A 15,017-nucleotide genomic window follows, 5' to 3' on the forward strand; every position below is an offset into this window, starting at 1 on the left:
GGGTAAAGGGGCTCCACAACAACCTCCACTGAGTTCCTGTGTTGTTTCTTCCCTTTTTTGTTTTGATACTATCTGCATCGCTAATAGTTATGACTCACTCAGCATTGAAGAAACAATTAAAAGCACAGACATTTTAATTGGTGGTTCAGAGAAATAACTCCTAAAAAAAGCTTTCAATAATGACTACTGATTCATTGGGCAGGTTTTAATGAAAGCTGTTCACATGGACGGGGAGTTTCTTAAAAAGCGGATTCATAGTTGATGGTTTTTTTTCCGGTGTAGTTTTGTATAGCTGAGAACATCACAAACAAAACTCTGTGTGTCTCTGTTCACTGTTTATCTCCAATGCATTGGGGCAGACAGCACAAATCTCTATTGTGGGTACTCAAAACTAGGGATGCACCGATCCTTCTTTTTAGGTCACGACACCGATACTGATACCTGGGCTTTGGTATCTGCTGATAACGATACTAGCTGATCCAATCCTGGTATTGATTTAACAATCTCTATTCCTTAATGTGAGGATAGAATCATGTTTTGGCAACTTCAGGCTTTTCTGACTTGATGGTGAACTGTACCTGGGTTCCAAGTGCTAAACCAGAGGCTAGAATCCCTTAATTTCAAGGTTTCTTGCTTTTTTGCAGTCAGCTACAGCTGACGTAAACATTCTCCTTTGGACTTCCATTATATTTTTCAGCACTACTGCCATCCGTCGAAACATTAGCGCTGCACATGTTGTGAGTTTCCGGCGAAGTTGTTAGCAAAAGAAGCGTGACATGCACCTAAACTGCAGAGCCTCTGTAGTTATCCTCCATCATGCTCCGCCGGGCAAAATGCACAGACCCGCCGGCGCTGATGACATGGCTGTGTTAAACACAGAAAAGCATAGAACTGAGATAAATAGATCTGCCATATGGATCGGCACTATATATCGGCCCTTTGTCACTTGCTTTTTGAGTCCGATCTAGCCGATATCCCATACCGGGATCAGATCGGTGCATCCCTACTCAAAACCCGATCAACTTAAAGCAAAGCCAACATGACCAGAAGCATAGAGGAGAAGGAGTGAGTTAATAACATATTTAGTTTAGGTGAATAAACCCTTTAAACTTATTTTCGGCCTTTCTGCATTAACAACAATAGGCATTCCATGTATGCTTTTTGCTCTTTTGTTATTACACAGAAGTTTCTGCTGTATTTGCAGTAAGTGCTAGTTATATGTTTGATGACTCTTATTCTATTCCTTTTTTGAAAATAACTAGCCAGAGTGTTTATTGCATAGCAGAACACTCACTTCAGAGACTTGGTCAACGTTCCCATCAGTGGTCGTCTATGATGCTACAAGGAAAAACGCCACATCACAAGAATTTGAAGGAAAGCCGTTCTACTCTTTAACCTAAACATCCTCACTACAGGGTTGGGCATACCAATTGCCTCCATATTAGAGCAAACAATATTTGGTTTTTAGCAAGTGCCTTTGGTGTAGTTCTCACTGACAGTCTTATAAATGAGATGTGAGTTGGAATTTGCCATGAGCCTACTTCAGTGACTTTGTGAAGAATCTAGTGACAGAGGCAGTCTTCATTCTTCTGTTAGACTGTGTGAATGGCAGCCTGCAGGGGCACAACACTGGTACCAAAGTTTACCACATTTATCCTTTTCGAACCACACGGCTTTTCTATTATCATCCTTTGCCCTTTGAGATATTATATAAAGTTATAACTATAGTTTTTATTATTCTTTGAGGTACAAAATACTGTCAGAGGACAGTAGATTCAACTAGCGTGAGCAAGTGGAATTTAAGTTAACATAGGCTAACAGTTAATGAAACTAAACAAGCAAAGTTTCAAATGAATGAAAAAAAAAAGTACATTTTATAAATAGAGGCAAAATAATATACACAAGCTGTGAAGTTGTAGCAAGAAAATTGTTTATTGTTGTTAATGAAAGTTCTTTTGCTACTTCTAAAAAAGGAACTCAGTTCGAATGATTATCAGAGTGAATTCAAGTCCGCAGTGAGTTCATATGTCAGTATGTTCTGTCATCCACTGGGTTCATCTCAGACTGAAAGTTGCCCTCTTTGTATTCAAATGCAGCCCTGTAATTCCATTTGCTGGTTTTCTACAGAGGTCAGCCTATGACAGGGGATCAGTGTATGGCAGACAGAGGGCAGATTGATTTGACCTCTGCTTTTCTGAATCTCTCCCCCACCAGATGTTTATCCCGTTTAGTGTGACAGAGTCAGAGAGGCAGGGAGGCTGTTGTGTGTGTGTCTCATGTCCGTACGAACCTGGCTCGACAAAGCAGCGGCCCTGACAGAGGAAGACTGAGGTTGATAGATAGTGCTGAACTATCTGTCACAGGCCAGGGAGCGGGGAGAAAAAGACAGGTTGAGGAGTGGAGGGGACGGAGGGATGCATTTTGATGATGTCCCTGTGAAACAAACAAGTATGCTGAAAAATAAAAGAAAAAAAGAGTGGGATAGGCTGTCACTGGAAGCTGACATAAAGTGATGAGCTGTCAGGCTTGTTTTGTTTTTCCTCATTAACAAGTCCACCTCCTTAATGTTGCTTTGTGGACAGAAAAAAACTACTTTATGAGGCTCCCTGGTCGACTAGCCCCATGATAACATGTTCTGGTGGTACAAAAAAACAATTTACCACATGTCAGATGTGGTTGCTGTCAAGGAACCTTTTTTGTAAGGAAGGCTAGTGCATAAATTTAAAGGTTAATAGGAAACTTTCTTAAATGCTGCAAGTGAATAGGTGACTGCAAAAGAACCCTATTAACCTCATCTGTGATTAGAGAGCTCTACTTATAAGCAAATGAATGCATCCTAATCACCACAGCCATGAAGAGAAGTAATTAATCAGTGGATTGTTATGAAGGATGGATTTTTCTTATGTAGGATTTTGTGTGCTTTTGACTGGTTGTGATTGCATGGATTATCACTTTAAAGTTTTGTATTTCCTTCTATTTGGTATTCAGTGATCACTGCCTGTTTTTGATTTTTTAATTTATATTTTGAGGCTTTTACAGCTTTATTTGAAGAGGAAAGGACAATGGATAGAGAGAGTGGGGGAATTACATGGGAAAAGGCCCAAAGGTTGGACCCCGGGCGGTCCGCTATAAGGGTGCACATGCTAACCACAAGACTAAATCTGTACCCATCATTGCTTATGTTTATGTTTATTTATTTGCACAATTAAAAGAAAATACATACAAAAAATATCAAAGATACAGTTGTGCTCATAAGTTTACATACCCTGGCAGAATGTATGGTTTCTTGGGTAGTTTCTGTTGTCTTTATGATATACAAAGAGTAAACACAGTTGTTTGATAAAAAATTTGCTTCACCCAACCACTAACCATGAGTGAAAAAAATGTTTTTCTCTTATCATTCATATTCTCTGAAAAATGACCAAAAAAAATCACAAATTCTGCCAGGGTATGTAAACTTATGAGCACAACTGTAAATAATATAATGTGCAGGAAGAGGCAAAAAACTCAGAGAGCTTATTTGAAGCCTCCACCCAAATAATGTTCTAATATCAAAAATGAATAAAAAAAAAAATACTACATTGACACATAAAGACAATAGTTGATACTCAAAATAATATAAAAGAGAATATACAAAATTAACAATTCATATAAATACAGTTATTACATCAACAGAATTCAAAAGTACAAAATATGAATATGAAGTGTATGGACATTTAATCTATGAGTAAGTGGTTGAGCATGTTGAGTATAATTAAGTAACAGTAGTTACAAGTTTTTTCAAGCATCCTTTATAACATTTTAAAGATAAACAGTTTTTCGCTGCATTGGAATAAATATTCCAGAATTTGCTGCCCCTGAAATGTATTCAGAACTGACTTCTACGAGTAAAACATTTAGGAGGATGAAGAAAGAAAGTAGCATGTTTTACTTTGTCACTTTTTGCTCATATATGTGGATTACTTCCATCTGCGTGATTGTGTGCCCAACTCTTGCTGTTTTCAAATGTGTCAGATTAGTCTCACCTGCATCTGATTGAATTCACTAGATTTTTTTTTTGCTATTCACAACCAGAAGCTTAATTAATATAAATGTCTGCTTCTTCATTCTTCAAACCAAAACGTTATACTAAGATGGGTTGCGCCTTTTCGGAGATGGATTGTGCGCCTGCTGCCACAACATTGTCTGCAACCCAAATCCCTATGGCAGCTGACAGAGCAGGGAGTGACTGAAGAGAGGGATGCATCCATCCATTATCCATCATCCTGTGTTTGAGGCAGCCACACCACTCATGCACATTGAGTGTGAATACATGCACACGCAGACACACAAAAGAGTAAGTATAAGTAGGAACCTCTTGCACATGAACTCACAGTCAATCACCTTACACACACACACACACACACACACACACATGCACACGCACGCACGCACGCACGCACCCGCACTTGACAAAGCTATAATGATGCTCTTACTCATTCAACGCTGAACAGAATCTCCTCATTGTGCTGTTGTGATTAATGGTAACTAAAGAGCCTGTGTCTTGAATAGAATGAATATGAGCTTCAACTTATTAATCAAACTGCAAAACAAATAATGCTTTCACTGCATCTCTGCAAGGAGAAACAGAGTGCAATCCCTCTTTTCTGTCTTTGTCACATTCCTACCCAAAACATAAACATTTATTAGATCTATTCTGTACGTGCTTACATGTGTTTTGTGCCTTTTCGCTGTGTGCGGCTCTGAGTCAGTGAAGTGCAATGAATGTCTCTGAAGTGTGTGTGTGTGTGCTGATAGCAGGGGACAGGTACCATCAGTCATTACATCATTGGCAGATTAATGAGAGAGCTGTATTTAGCTCCTGTCCTTTCTTTCTTCCTGACCTGCTGTCAGAGAGTTGTGCTACTGTTGAAAGTCTTGAAAACCTCCTGCTTCTTGTTACTTTTGCACAAGCATAACTCTAACCTTTAAACTTTTTTATAGATTTGATGCAATTTGCTAGAAGGCAGTGTTTTTTTTTTTCTCAGCTGTATCCATTCTAAGAGGAAAATTGTCTTTGGAGTTATACTTTGCATTCTGCAGAGCCCTTAAAAAAATACAGTTAAAGGCAAACTTAACCAACCTCATGCATCTTTTTTTCCCCTCTGCTCTCTCGAGTCGTGACCCAGAAACCACGACTGTGGCTGTGACTAGTGAGTCCTGACCCTCTATTTGGGGGAACACCGGGTCCAGAGCACATCTGTATTCAGCCCTGGCTCTGCACTCGTGTTGTCAATGGACGGTGCCCAGACTCCTGAAGATGGATGAAGCTAAAGCCCAGCCTAATAACCAGCCTCTCCCCTCAGGGTGGGTGTAGCACCGCACTCCTCTGTCACCTGGGTCCCTGCACTGTCTCCATATTGACTTAGGCATTTCATTTTCATGCATTCATATTCATCAGCAGACAAACCTTTCCAGATTCCACAGTCCCTGGGAAATATCTTTCCTATATATCTGTTCTTGCCTTTCTCATTCTGCATCATTAGAATCATCCTGCTCTTCTGCTGTCTGCTTTTTATCAACAACACCTCTATTATGAACTCCTGTAGCACATCAAAATAATGAGTGTGCAATTGAGTCAACATCACTGTCTCTGTTAACTGCAGTTTTTCATCCTAAAATGTCTTCCTCTTGTAATCTTTGTTCTTCATTTTCCTGCTGGACTGCATGTTTTTCTTTTTCTTTTTCCAGTGACCAAACTGGAAACCAGGAAACGGGAGACAGAAGAGATATGTAAAGGTCACAGCACATTGGTCCTGTAGAGGTAGTCCCTTGATGTTTACAGGTCAAAAGCTCATAACTTTGGGGTCAGCTCCTAGAATGCAGAGAATGGAAAAACCTTAAATCAAACTTAAGTCTGAGGATACAGGGAAGAGACAGATTGCCTTTTCATTTTGTCTAGAATCTGGCCTTTAATAGAGGAATGTATGAAACAAAAAAGAACTGGTTGCTGATGCACTCACAGGCTTAACCACACAGAAAAAAAGAATCAGGCCACGGAGAGAATGAGAGGCTCTCCACAATGTGTTGGGCTCAGTATTGGTATTGGACTGAGGCTCTTGAGCTGAAGTAGGCGAGTGCTTGTGTGGCTTTGTGTGGATCATTATCAGAGTGCTGTGTGGGAGAGCGGCTGCACGCTTACACGTTTTTGTTGTACGCCTGCATTTGTCTGCGTGCATTGTGAGGGAGGATGTGCTCGAGCAGCAGCACTATTGTTCCTCTTCCTCCCCTCATACTCTTCCTTCCTTCCTCCCCCTCCTTCTCCTGAGGGTGTGGACAGCAAACAGAAACAGGGACAGATTGCTCCGTGCTGCTCCTGGGTTTGTGTTCGACCTGTGGAGTCATAGGTGAGGAGGCTGAAAAATAAGGCCAGGTGGCTATCAAACACCTACATGGCAAGCCAGCACCAGGGGCCGTGCTGTGCTGTGCCATGTCACACTGTAGCGCAGCTCCTCACCTCACCATTAAAAATGACAAATGCGCTTATCAACCGCTTTCCCAAGTTAGCATCCGCTGCCCGATGCTCAAGAAGCGCTGCGGCTGCCCCAGTTCATCTGCTGAACTTTGGCACAGTTGGAACAGCCATTCATTAAGTGTGAGTCACTTTTCATTTATAGTGTGTTTGATTTTTGTCATTGGAAAGGTAAGGGCTTTACTCACAAAGGGGCACAAAGGATAGATGCATGAAAGCAGGTCAGGTGTTTTTGAAAAAAGAAAGACTTTTATAAGCTTAGGAGTGAAGTTTGATTGCTTAGGATGCTACAATAAAATACAGGCTTTTATTTTCTAAAGTACCATCTATTTTAACCCCCAAATCCATCCATTTTATCAGGCCTGTATAAAGTAAAGCAGGTAAGAAGTATGTAGGCCAGTATGCTGTGAAGGGACAGTGCTAAAGTATTAGGTCATCCAGTGGCCCCGGGTTACACCAGGACCTACTCAGGCTCTAGATTAACAACTCCATCCCAAATCTTCAGCTCCAGAGACTCAGGGGGGGTGGAGCGTTTCAAGCCCAAGACAGGTGTATAGTTGTATAGTTGTGGGCTTCAGGGCGGAAGCGGCCCCCTTCTCCAATCCTCTATTCCCCTGTGGGGGGAAAAAGCCCCATTGTGCTGTGCACCATCTGTTGCGGCACACGCACACACAATGGGGGTGTCAGCAGCAAAGGGAGGGAGCTGATGTGCAGCGCCTGTTTAATGTCATTAGTCGGTGCAGATGAATTTGCTAAAGCTATTAAAGAGCATTCAAATTGCAAATAGGGTTTGCATATATGTAAGCATAATGGGGAGAGAGAGGATGCCAGATCCTGTTTGAGGCTGCTTCAGATATTTTCAAAGAGTCAACATCTGTGTCAGGGTGGGGTGGGAGAGTTGGTAAAGACAGTGATCTTGCACTTTTTAGTTATTAAAATGGAGTAAAGTACCTTTTAGGAGTTTTATTTGTGTTACATATTTGTTCTAGTGGTTTTAGTTTTAGGAATATTTTATTATTAAAATAAAGAAGAAGAGTTGTATTCCAAAATTAAAGGCAGATAAGGTGCAATCCATGGCATGCAGAGCCTTAAAAATGTTAAATAGCATCATTATTTTGAACTACAGTTTGACAGCACTGAATAGTTTATATAGCTGTGTACATCGTCTCCCATGGATGCAGGCTTGGCTCTCTGAGCTCGGGATGCAGTAGTTTTAGCCACCCGACCGGTGGCGCTATTTCCCTTCAGTGAAGCGGACGTTGCTTGAAATAGGTCAAGGAAAAGTTTTGTGCTTTGACAATGCGAGGTGGGCGGATCGGCGCTCTGCTGATTGGCTGGCGAGTTCAGCTCCCGGACAGTGATTGGCCCCGGTGTTCTAATGGGGGGCTGTAAGCATGCAATGTCGGGTCTCCATCACCCCCTCCTCCTCCCCCTGCCCCTCGCACCCCTCAGTCCCTAACACTCCGTTCTTCCCCCTGTGCTGATTGTCACACATTGTTTACTACGGCTTGAAATGTGACTCACAACACGGGCTATCTGCTGGAGTACCGCTCTGACAACTGAGGGGATTCTTTTGACGCGCGCCGTGCGTCCTGGCAATTTTGGGGACAGACAGGCTGTGGACACTACCCTTCTGCCATGACGGTGGATTTGTTTGCGCTTTTATGCGCACTGGTCATCACATCTTCTGCGATGGAAGGTAAATAAGAGATTGGGATTTTTATTTTGCTGTAGGTGCGGGAGTGTTTCTCTTCAGGACGCGCTGTGTTGGAGATGCTTGGAACGTTTTGTGTTGGGCAGCGCTGCGCCCCTGGCACTCAGGGATACAGGGATGTGACACACGTGGATCGCAGCAGATTGCCTTGGTTATCGCTTTATATCGGAGCGAGAGTCCTTTACGCTCTACTCATGGTGACTGGTGCTCCTTGTACATACGAGGAGCAATACACTGTCTGATTTATTTGTATTTCAGCAGTTTCTTTGTGAGCGCTCAAATCAGTCTCCCTTACTCTCATGCTTACTTCTTTGTGACTGAAGCGCAGAACAAGGGAAGTCTCGAGTGAAAATTGTGTTATTTTAGATTCTAATTATCCCAAGAGTAATTAGTTTTTCTCAGTGGGCTACAATTTCAGTGCCTGTCAAGTCTCTAGGGATTCAAGTCACGTTTTTTCATTACACTGTTCGTATAACACACTATTACCTAAAGCCCCTTAGCATCATTCTGTGGCATTTTGAATTGCTGAGACAAACTCTTTATATTTGACTGTGATTTGCACTGATTGGAAGCCTTCCCGTAACCTGGATTAGAGCAATTTTCTCTCCCTTCTTTCTTTTGGAAATCAACCCTTCCATTAAAAACCTCCTTTTTATTTATCCTTGTCCATCACCATCACCATCCCTCCTCCTAGTCTTTGTCTTTCTTCATCTCCTCATATTCCCTCTATTCTCTCTCACACACTCATCTGGACAAGCGCTTGTGCCACCAGCAGCTAATATCTCCTCGGTTAAACATGTTTTTCATTTCCGCTGTGGGACCCTGGGGGCAGAAAGCTGTGCTGTAGCCTCACAAGCTGCCTACTGGATGGATATCCCAGCAGCATCATAGAAATAAAGTCTCTTCCCTCATTTTACTGCACAGTAGCTTTTTCCTCTGCAATAAAACATCCCCGGGAACACACCAGCTTCCCTTGGCTGCCAGCATTCACTCCTAAAAAGCTCAAATAAGTGAATTAGACACAAATAAAACAAATGAGTTTTCTCACATGCAGCTTTCCTCTTTAATCATTTACAACTCTGCTGCTCCTGGACCGTTTCCAGCTCCGGCTGTGCTCTGTAATTCGGTGGTGGCTTTCTTGTTTGCGCTCATCAGATTTCAACACAGCTATGGATACCAAGCCCAGGCACAAATTGCTACCTCTAAGAGCGCTGAGAGGATGGATATTTTGAGGTTCAAATGTTTAGCCAAAGTGAAATGATAGCAGAAATGTCAATTCAGATAGATGAGCGGAGGACAGGAGGGCGGAGTGAGTGAAATATCCCTGCAAAAAGAGAGGGTGTGGGATTTCTCTTTTGAAAAAGATGGGATGAGAAAGAAACAGATGGGCAGGGAGATGGCCCCAGTGTTACCTCGGTAACAAGGATGAAAGTGATTTCCTTGTTTGGGTCGCTAATTGAAAGGAAGTTGCCCCATGGGCGAGTTAAAATCTTCACTGATCTGAACTCCAATCTGTCGCTCTGTCATTTTTCTGTGCTTTTGTGTTTTGAGTGTGTGTGTGTGTGTGTGTGTGTGTGTGTGTGTGTGTGTGTGTGTGTGTGTGTGTGTGTGTGTGTGTGTGTGAGTGTGTGAGTGTGTGAGTGAGAGAGAGACAGAGAAGGAGAGAGTGGAGCCATTGACCACATTAGCCTCTACTGTCGCCCTTAATGTGATTACGTGCCCAAATCAGCCAACAATTACAACCCATCAAAGATTTGTGTGTGTGCATGTGTGTGTATGGGTGTGTCTCTGTAACTTTAGAGAAAGAAATAGTCTTGAACATTTGTGTGACAGACTTGTGATGAATCAATGACTAATTTGACCTCCCTACATGCCTCTGATTATGACAAACTGTTGAAATGTGGGATGAGTATCATAAGCTAACATGTACAGATTGATGGGAGACAGCTGGAGACAAAAAAAAAAGAGTTTAGAGGTTAAAAATGTTTAATGAGACAGATTATAGAACTTTGAATTTGTTGGATTAAGGCACACATGCTATCCTACGCAGATAAATAAATATATATGTATATATGACATCCGCAAAAAGATATGCACAAGTTATTCAAGGGCCAGCCAGACCGAACAGAGAGGAGAGAGAGAAGGCTGGGATTTGCATGCCATTAGGAAAAGAAGCGTGTGCAGCCCTCTGTTTCACTCTCATTTCTCTCCATTTCTCCCAATCATCTTCACCTTCTCTCTGCCTGCTTCCCTTTCTCCCCTCATTTCTCTATCCCTCGCTGTCTTCCATAATTCTCCTCACTAATCTCCCCACTTCTCCCTTCCTCTCTATTCCTCTCTTCCTGGGCTCACTCTCTCCGTGGTGTGCGGCTGGCTCCTGCCAACAGCAGCAGTAATTCTCCTCTACTTACAGAGCCGTTGCTTATTTCTGTTTGCCCTTAAACCAATTAGGCTTGGATAAGCCCGCTCATTTAACGGCCCGGAACCGGGTGGTGGAGGGAAAGAGGGATGAAACAGCGGTTGGAGTATAGACCGGGGCAGGGGACCAGGTGGAGATGAAAAAGATGATAGAGACAGAAGGATGGAGGTCAGCAAGTTTCAAAAAAAGACACTGTAAACATGTCTTACAAATGAGCATCCTGCGATTGAACATGGCTGAGGAAGTAAACAAACACTGCGCTGTCTCAGTTATCTGACATAACGACTGTGAGATGCTACACTGGGCTAAAACAGCAGCAGCATTCAGCTTGAGTATGATAAGAGAACATTAGTAATGTGCTGTAACCAGTCCCCAAGGATGCTATGTTAAGTACCTGTACTATGCTATGGTAATGCCTCATCCTTAGGGGCCAAGTGGATGGAATAGAGAATATTGTTGCTCCCTGAACAAACAATAATAATGATAGCTTAAGTGTGAGATAATAGTTATGGAGGTCAGAACAACTTAATACTTAAATACAGTGATCAGGAGCTGCAGCGTATTGATTAGATGGGTTAGAGGACAGAGTGTCAGAGGGCAAGATCCAGCCCTCTGGTCAGGAAGCATGGTCCACTCTGAAGTGCCCTTGAGCAATACTCTGACTCACCTCAGTGTCAGTGTCTAACTGACCGACGATCTGACTTAACTGTACAGAGAAATAAGAATCTGCTTACAGATTCCCTCCATTTTTTTCACTATACAAGTTTGCTTCCTAATCAGAAAAGCAAAGCTATACTGGATTTGTGTTAAATTTGACTTTGAGTATAATAACAGCCCTGCAAAGCTCACACACAGCTCTGCCAAGCCACCATCTTGCTGCATGTTTTGCGGTTTGGCAGAGCTCAGTAGGCATTTGCATGAGACAGATGTCAGTTCAAGTAGGGGACACAGTAGATGATTGACAGCTCTCTGCCTCAGACATCATCATTAACTTTTTTGTGCACCTGATTGGACAAATAGCCCACTTTTAAGAGATTGATTTGCCCTTTTATCCCAAAAATAAAACAAGTGAGCTGATTTAGGAATGTCCAATTTAATAATAATAAAAAAAAAAGGCCATGAAATAGGCCTGAAGAGGCAACACTTAGTTAAATGTTTGGCATTTTTTACTGGTACTTCATCATCTAAACACACTGAAAGTTCTCAGGTAGATCTAACAGTTTCTAAATGCTTTCACAGACTTAAATTTAGTAGTGAAAACAAAGCTTGTGCTTTTCTTAACTCAATATAGACTGGCTTTAAAAAGGCTACTGCTGTATTACGGTGAGAATTCTCTGCTATTAGCCGATGTAAGTTCTGTGTTCGTGTGTGTGTGTGTGCGAGCTCACCAGCTGTGCCGAGGAGACAGTCTGTGAAAAGAGTCCTGTTGAGTCTCTAATGGATGTGAATGCAAGATTGCTCCTTTCCTCTGCTCTCTCATTTCAAATGGGGAAAAGAATGAAAACATAAGTGCAACACGAGTTCCAAGAAGACGTGGCGGGTTGTGTGTGCATGCCTGCGTGCATGCGTGTGTGTGAGCATGTGCGTGCGCGCTCACATGAGTGTGCAAGTGTATTTTGGCCACGGGTACTACTGTTGACCTGGGAGCACCTAAAGTAGAATTCAATTTTCCACTTGTTTTGTGGCGCTGTGTGTATATTGTACGTTTGGGTGCCTGTGTCGTCAGCAGAGTGCTAAAGCCATTATAGCTGGCAGGGGCAGCAGACATGGCCTCATCCCATAATGGAGGCTTTATTTTGCCCACAGTGAAAAGACTACTGTGTTAAGGTACGCTTATGTGGCCTAGTCAGCTCCGACAACCTCAGTTGTAAACCCCCGCCTGTAGCTTGTGTACCTGCAGAGCTGTAAATGCATTGTGGTACCTTTTGTCTGTGAAAGTTTTGAGCTTGCATGCAGGTAATAATCTGCCCTCTGTTAAGGCTATTTGCTCTTATAAACCGCAGTGTACAACATACCGCATGTTTCTTCTTAGATAACATAATCACCAACTCCTCATTCTTTCTCGATTTCTCTCTTTTTCTTCTCTCACACACACGCACACAGTCCCCCTTGCAGCTCACCTTACCCCAGAGACATCTGAGCCTTGGGAAGGCCAGATGGTGGATGCAGGTTGGGGGCTGGTAGGCATGTGCGCATTTTTGTGTACGTCTCAGTGTGTGATGATCGGTATCAAGGGACAGTAAAGAGAGAGAGAGAGAGTAAGAGAGAGAAAGGAGTGCAGTACAGATTGTACTGTAAGTGTGTTGACCATATTTGTATGTCCAGTTTCATTCTCTTCCATACTTGTGTCCTTTGCCTCCTCATGCTGTGCAGATTTTTTTCGTGCTCCACGCTCTCGTGTCTTTCCAGTGTCTTTTGCACAATCCCGTGTCCTGAGATTTGTCGCCTCAATGCTATCAGCGGTGTTAGGTTCCGCCCGTCTTGCTTCATGCTTGGCCCTTATCAGAGCAGGTTGCTGACTGTGGACACAACGGAGCTGCAGCCTTATCAGCCCCAATCTTGGGATAAGCAGACCCATAGAATCAGCAACATATGAAACACATTAGAGAGCGCAGGAGTGAAAGTGGTGACGCTCGCGACACAGTTGAACCTCAAACTGTGTGAGTCATCTGTTTCTCTGGTAAAGCCAGTTCTTTCTCAAATGGCACAAAACGCACAACATGGACACATATGCGCACGCACACACGCCCACGCACTCGCCATGATTTGATGTGCACAAGAGCACAAACTTAAAGATAACTCTCTGAGCCACACCTCGCGGAAAATGGCAATGCTAGTAATTGATTGGGCGCAGTGACCCAGCTTTCCAACCACTTTGGGAGGGAAGTGTGAAAAATGGGCCTTTTCTCATTATTTTTCTGTCTCTGGCCTTTTTTCCCTCCATTATCACCTGTCCCAGAGATTGGGTGACAGTTGTGCAGTCAGCAGTAAAGGGGAGCTTCTTTGATATTTGTTGAGTTGGGAGGTGAGAAGTGAAAGCATTGATTATTGAGTCTCATTTCCCACTGTTCACGAAGCCTCGCTCTTGGGGTTTTGATGCTCAAATATCCACATTTTTTTTTCTCATCCAGTGTCCTCCTCATGTCCACAAAACCCTCTCTGTCAGCTCCACATGTCTACTCTTGCCTGGCTTCCAGGTAGTTCGTTCTTGTTTGCTGGTTCTTCTTTTTCTCAATGAGTTTTAATTGAATCTGAGCGTAGAAGCAAGTTTCACCCTTTCTCTCCCACCTTCTCTTTCCAACCTTCCTGCCTCAGAGTAATTGGTTGTTACTCCACCTTTTCTCCCCTCTTCCTCCCATCACCTAACTTTTTTTTTTTTAGTTGAAAACAGATGCATTTACGTGGCATTAAAGTTTACTACAAAGGGCGCAAAAAGGAGAAACTTGAGCCTGCTTTTCTGAAGATGTAATAGACTCAGCATTGGCAGGAACAGGAAGAGGGTGAAGAGACTGTTGGGGTTGTGGGCTTGTTGGAACAAAGAGCTTCATTTATGATTGTTATAATGAGATCTGTTTTTTGAGTCTGGCCCAGAATAATTTAATTTGACTTTTAAGCCCTAAGGCTCAGGCTTAAGGGCTGCAAGCTGGAAGGCTGCAAGTTAAAAGCAGAATTAGGAGGAAGGGGAAGAGGTGAGGATGGGGCCCACTGTTTTGTGTGTGATTGTGGCTCAAAACAGTGTGGGAAAATGTTTTATAGTCTATAATCAAACTGATAAACATATCCATTTAGCTCACTGTGCACACTTGATAACTGCTCATTAGGAAATCTCTGGATATCACTGTGTTTATGTAGCAAATCCCTTGCTTCTCAGGTCTAAACGCACAATATATGAAGTTGCTACTGTACAGGCAAGGAAAAAAAGGAAAGAAAAATCAACTTTGTGCTTCTTTTTTTTTGCATTTTAAGTGAATCAGCAGCCCAGAGGAGGCTGCGTCTCCGGCGCTCAGAGGAATTAAAAGCAGAACGTTAATAGGCCTGAAATTACGGATGGTGGTAGAAGCTGCTCCATTTCTGATTAAATAAAAGCCGGCTCCTCCACAGGCTGTTTCTCATATGGTACTGACAAGCACACACACACACACACACACACACACACACACACACACACACACACAAGCAAGGAAGTGGATGTGCAAAGGCCCCGACATACACACACACACCTAGCTTTGATGTGTGGAAAGGAAATGAGCAGAGACAGAGAGCTAAGGGCTTGGGCCTGGGGCCTGTCCCATTATTAATGAGTAAGTGCCAGTGTCTCTCCCAGGTTCAGGACATGTGGACATATTTCACCACTCGCCCGTCCATAAATGTAA

The 15,017-nt window shown here is 42.9% G+C and overlaps 1 protein-coding gene across 2 annotated transcripts in view; it reads left to right on the forward strand.

Moving 5' to 3' along the window:
- The first annotated feature begins 7,876 nt into the window (after positions 1-7,876).
- LOC117827242 (ephrin type-B receptor 1-B) overlaps positions 7,877-15,017 on the forward strand; it is a 186,884-nt gene continuing 179,743 nt past the window's right edge. The window contains exon 1 of one of the 2 annotated variants that reach the window (XM_034703779.1): positions 7,877-8,210. In XM_034703779.1, coding sequence (XP_034559670.1) covers positions 8,150-8,210 — 61 coding nt within the window. In that variant the 5' untranslated portion in view covers positions 7,877-8,149. The remainder of the gene's footprint in view (positions 8,211-15,017) is intronic. The other variant, XM_034703778.1, reaches the window with a different exon arrangement.

This window comes from Notolabrus celidotus, chromosome 15 (assembly GCF_009762535.1).
Source record: "Notolabrus celidotus isolate fNotCel1 chromosome 15, fNotCel1.pri, whole genome shotgun sequence".
Classification (NCBI taxonomy): domain Eukaryota; kingdom Metazoa; phylum Chordata; class Actinopteri; order Labriformes; family Labridae; genus Notolabrus; species Notolabrus celidotus.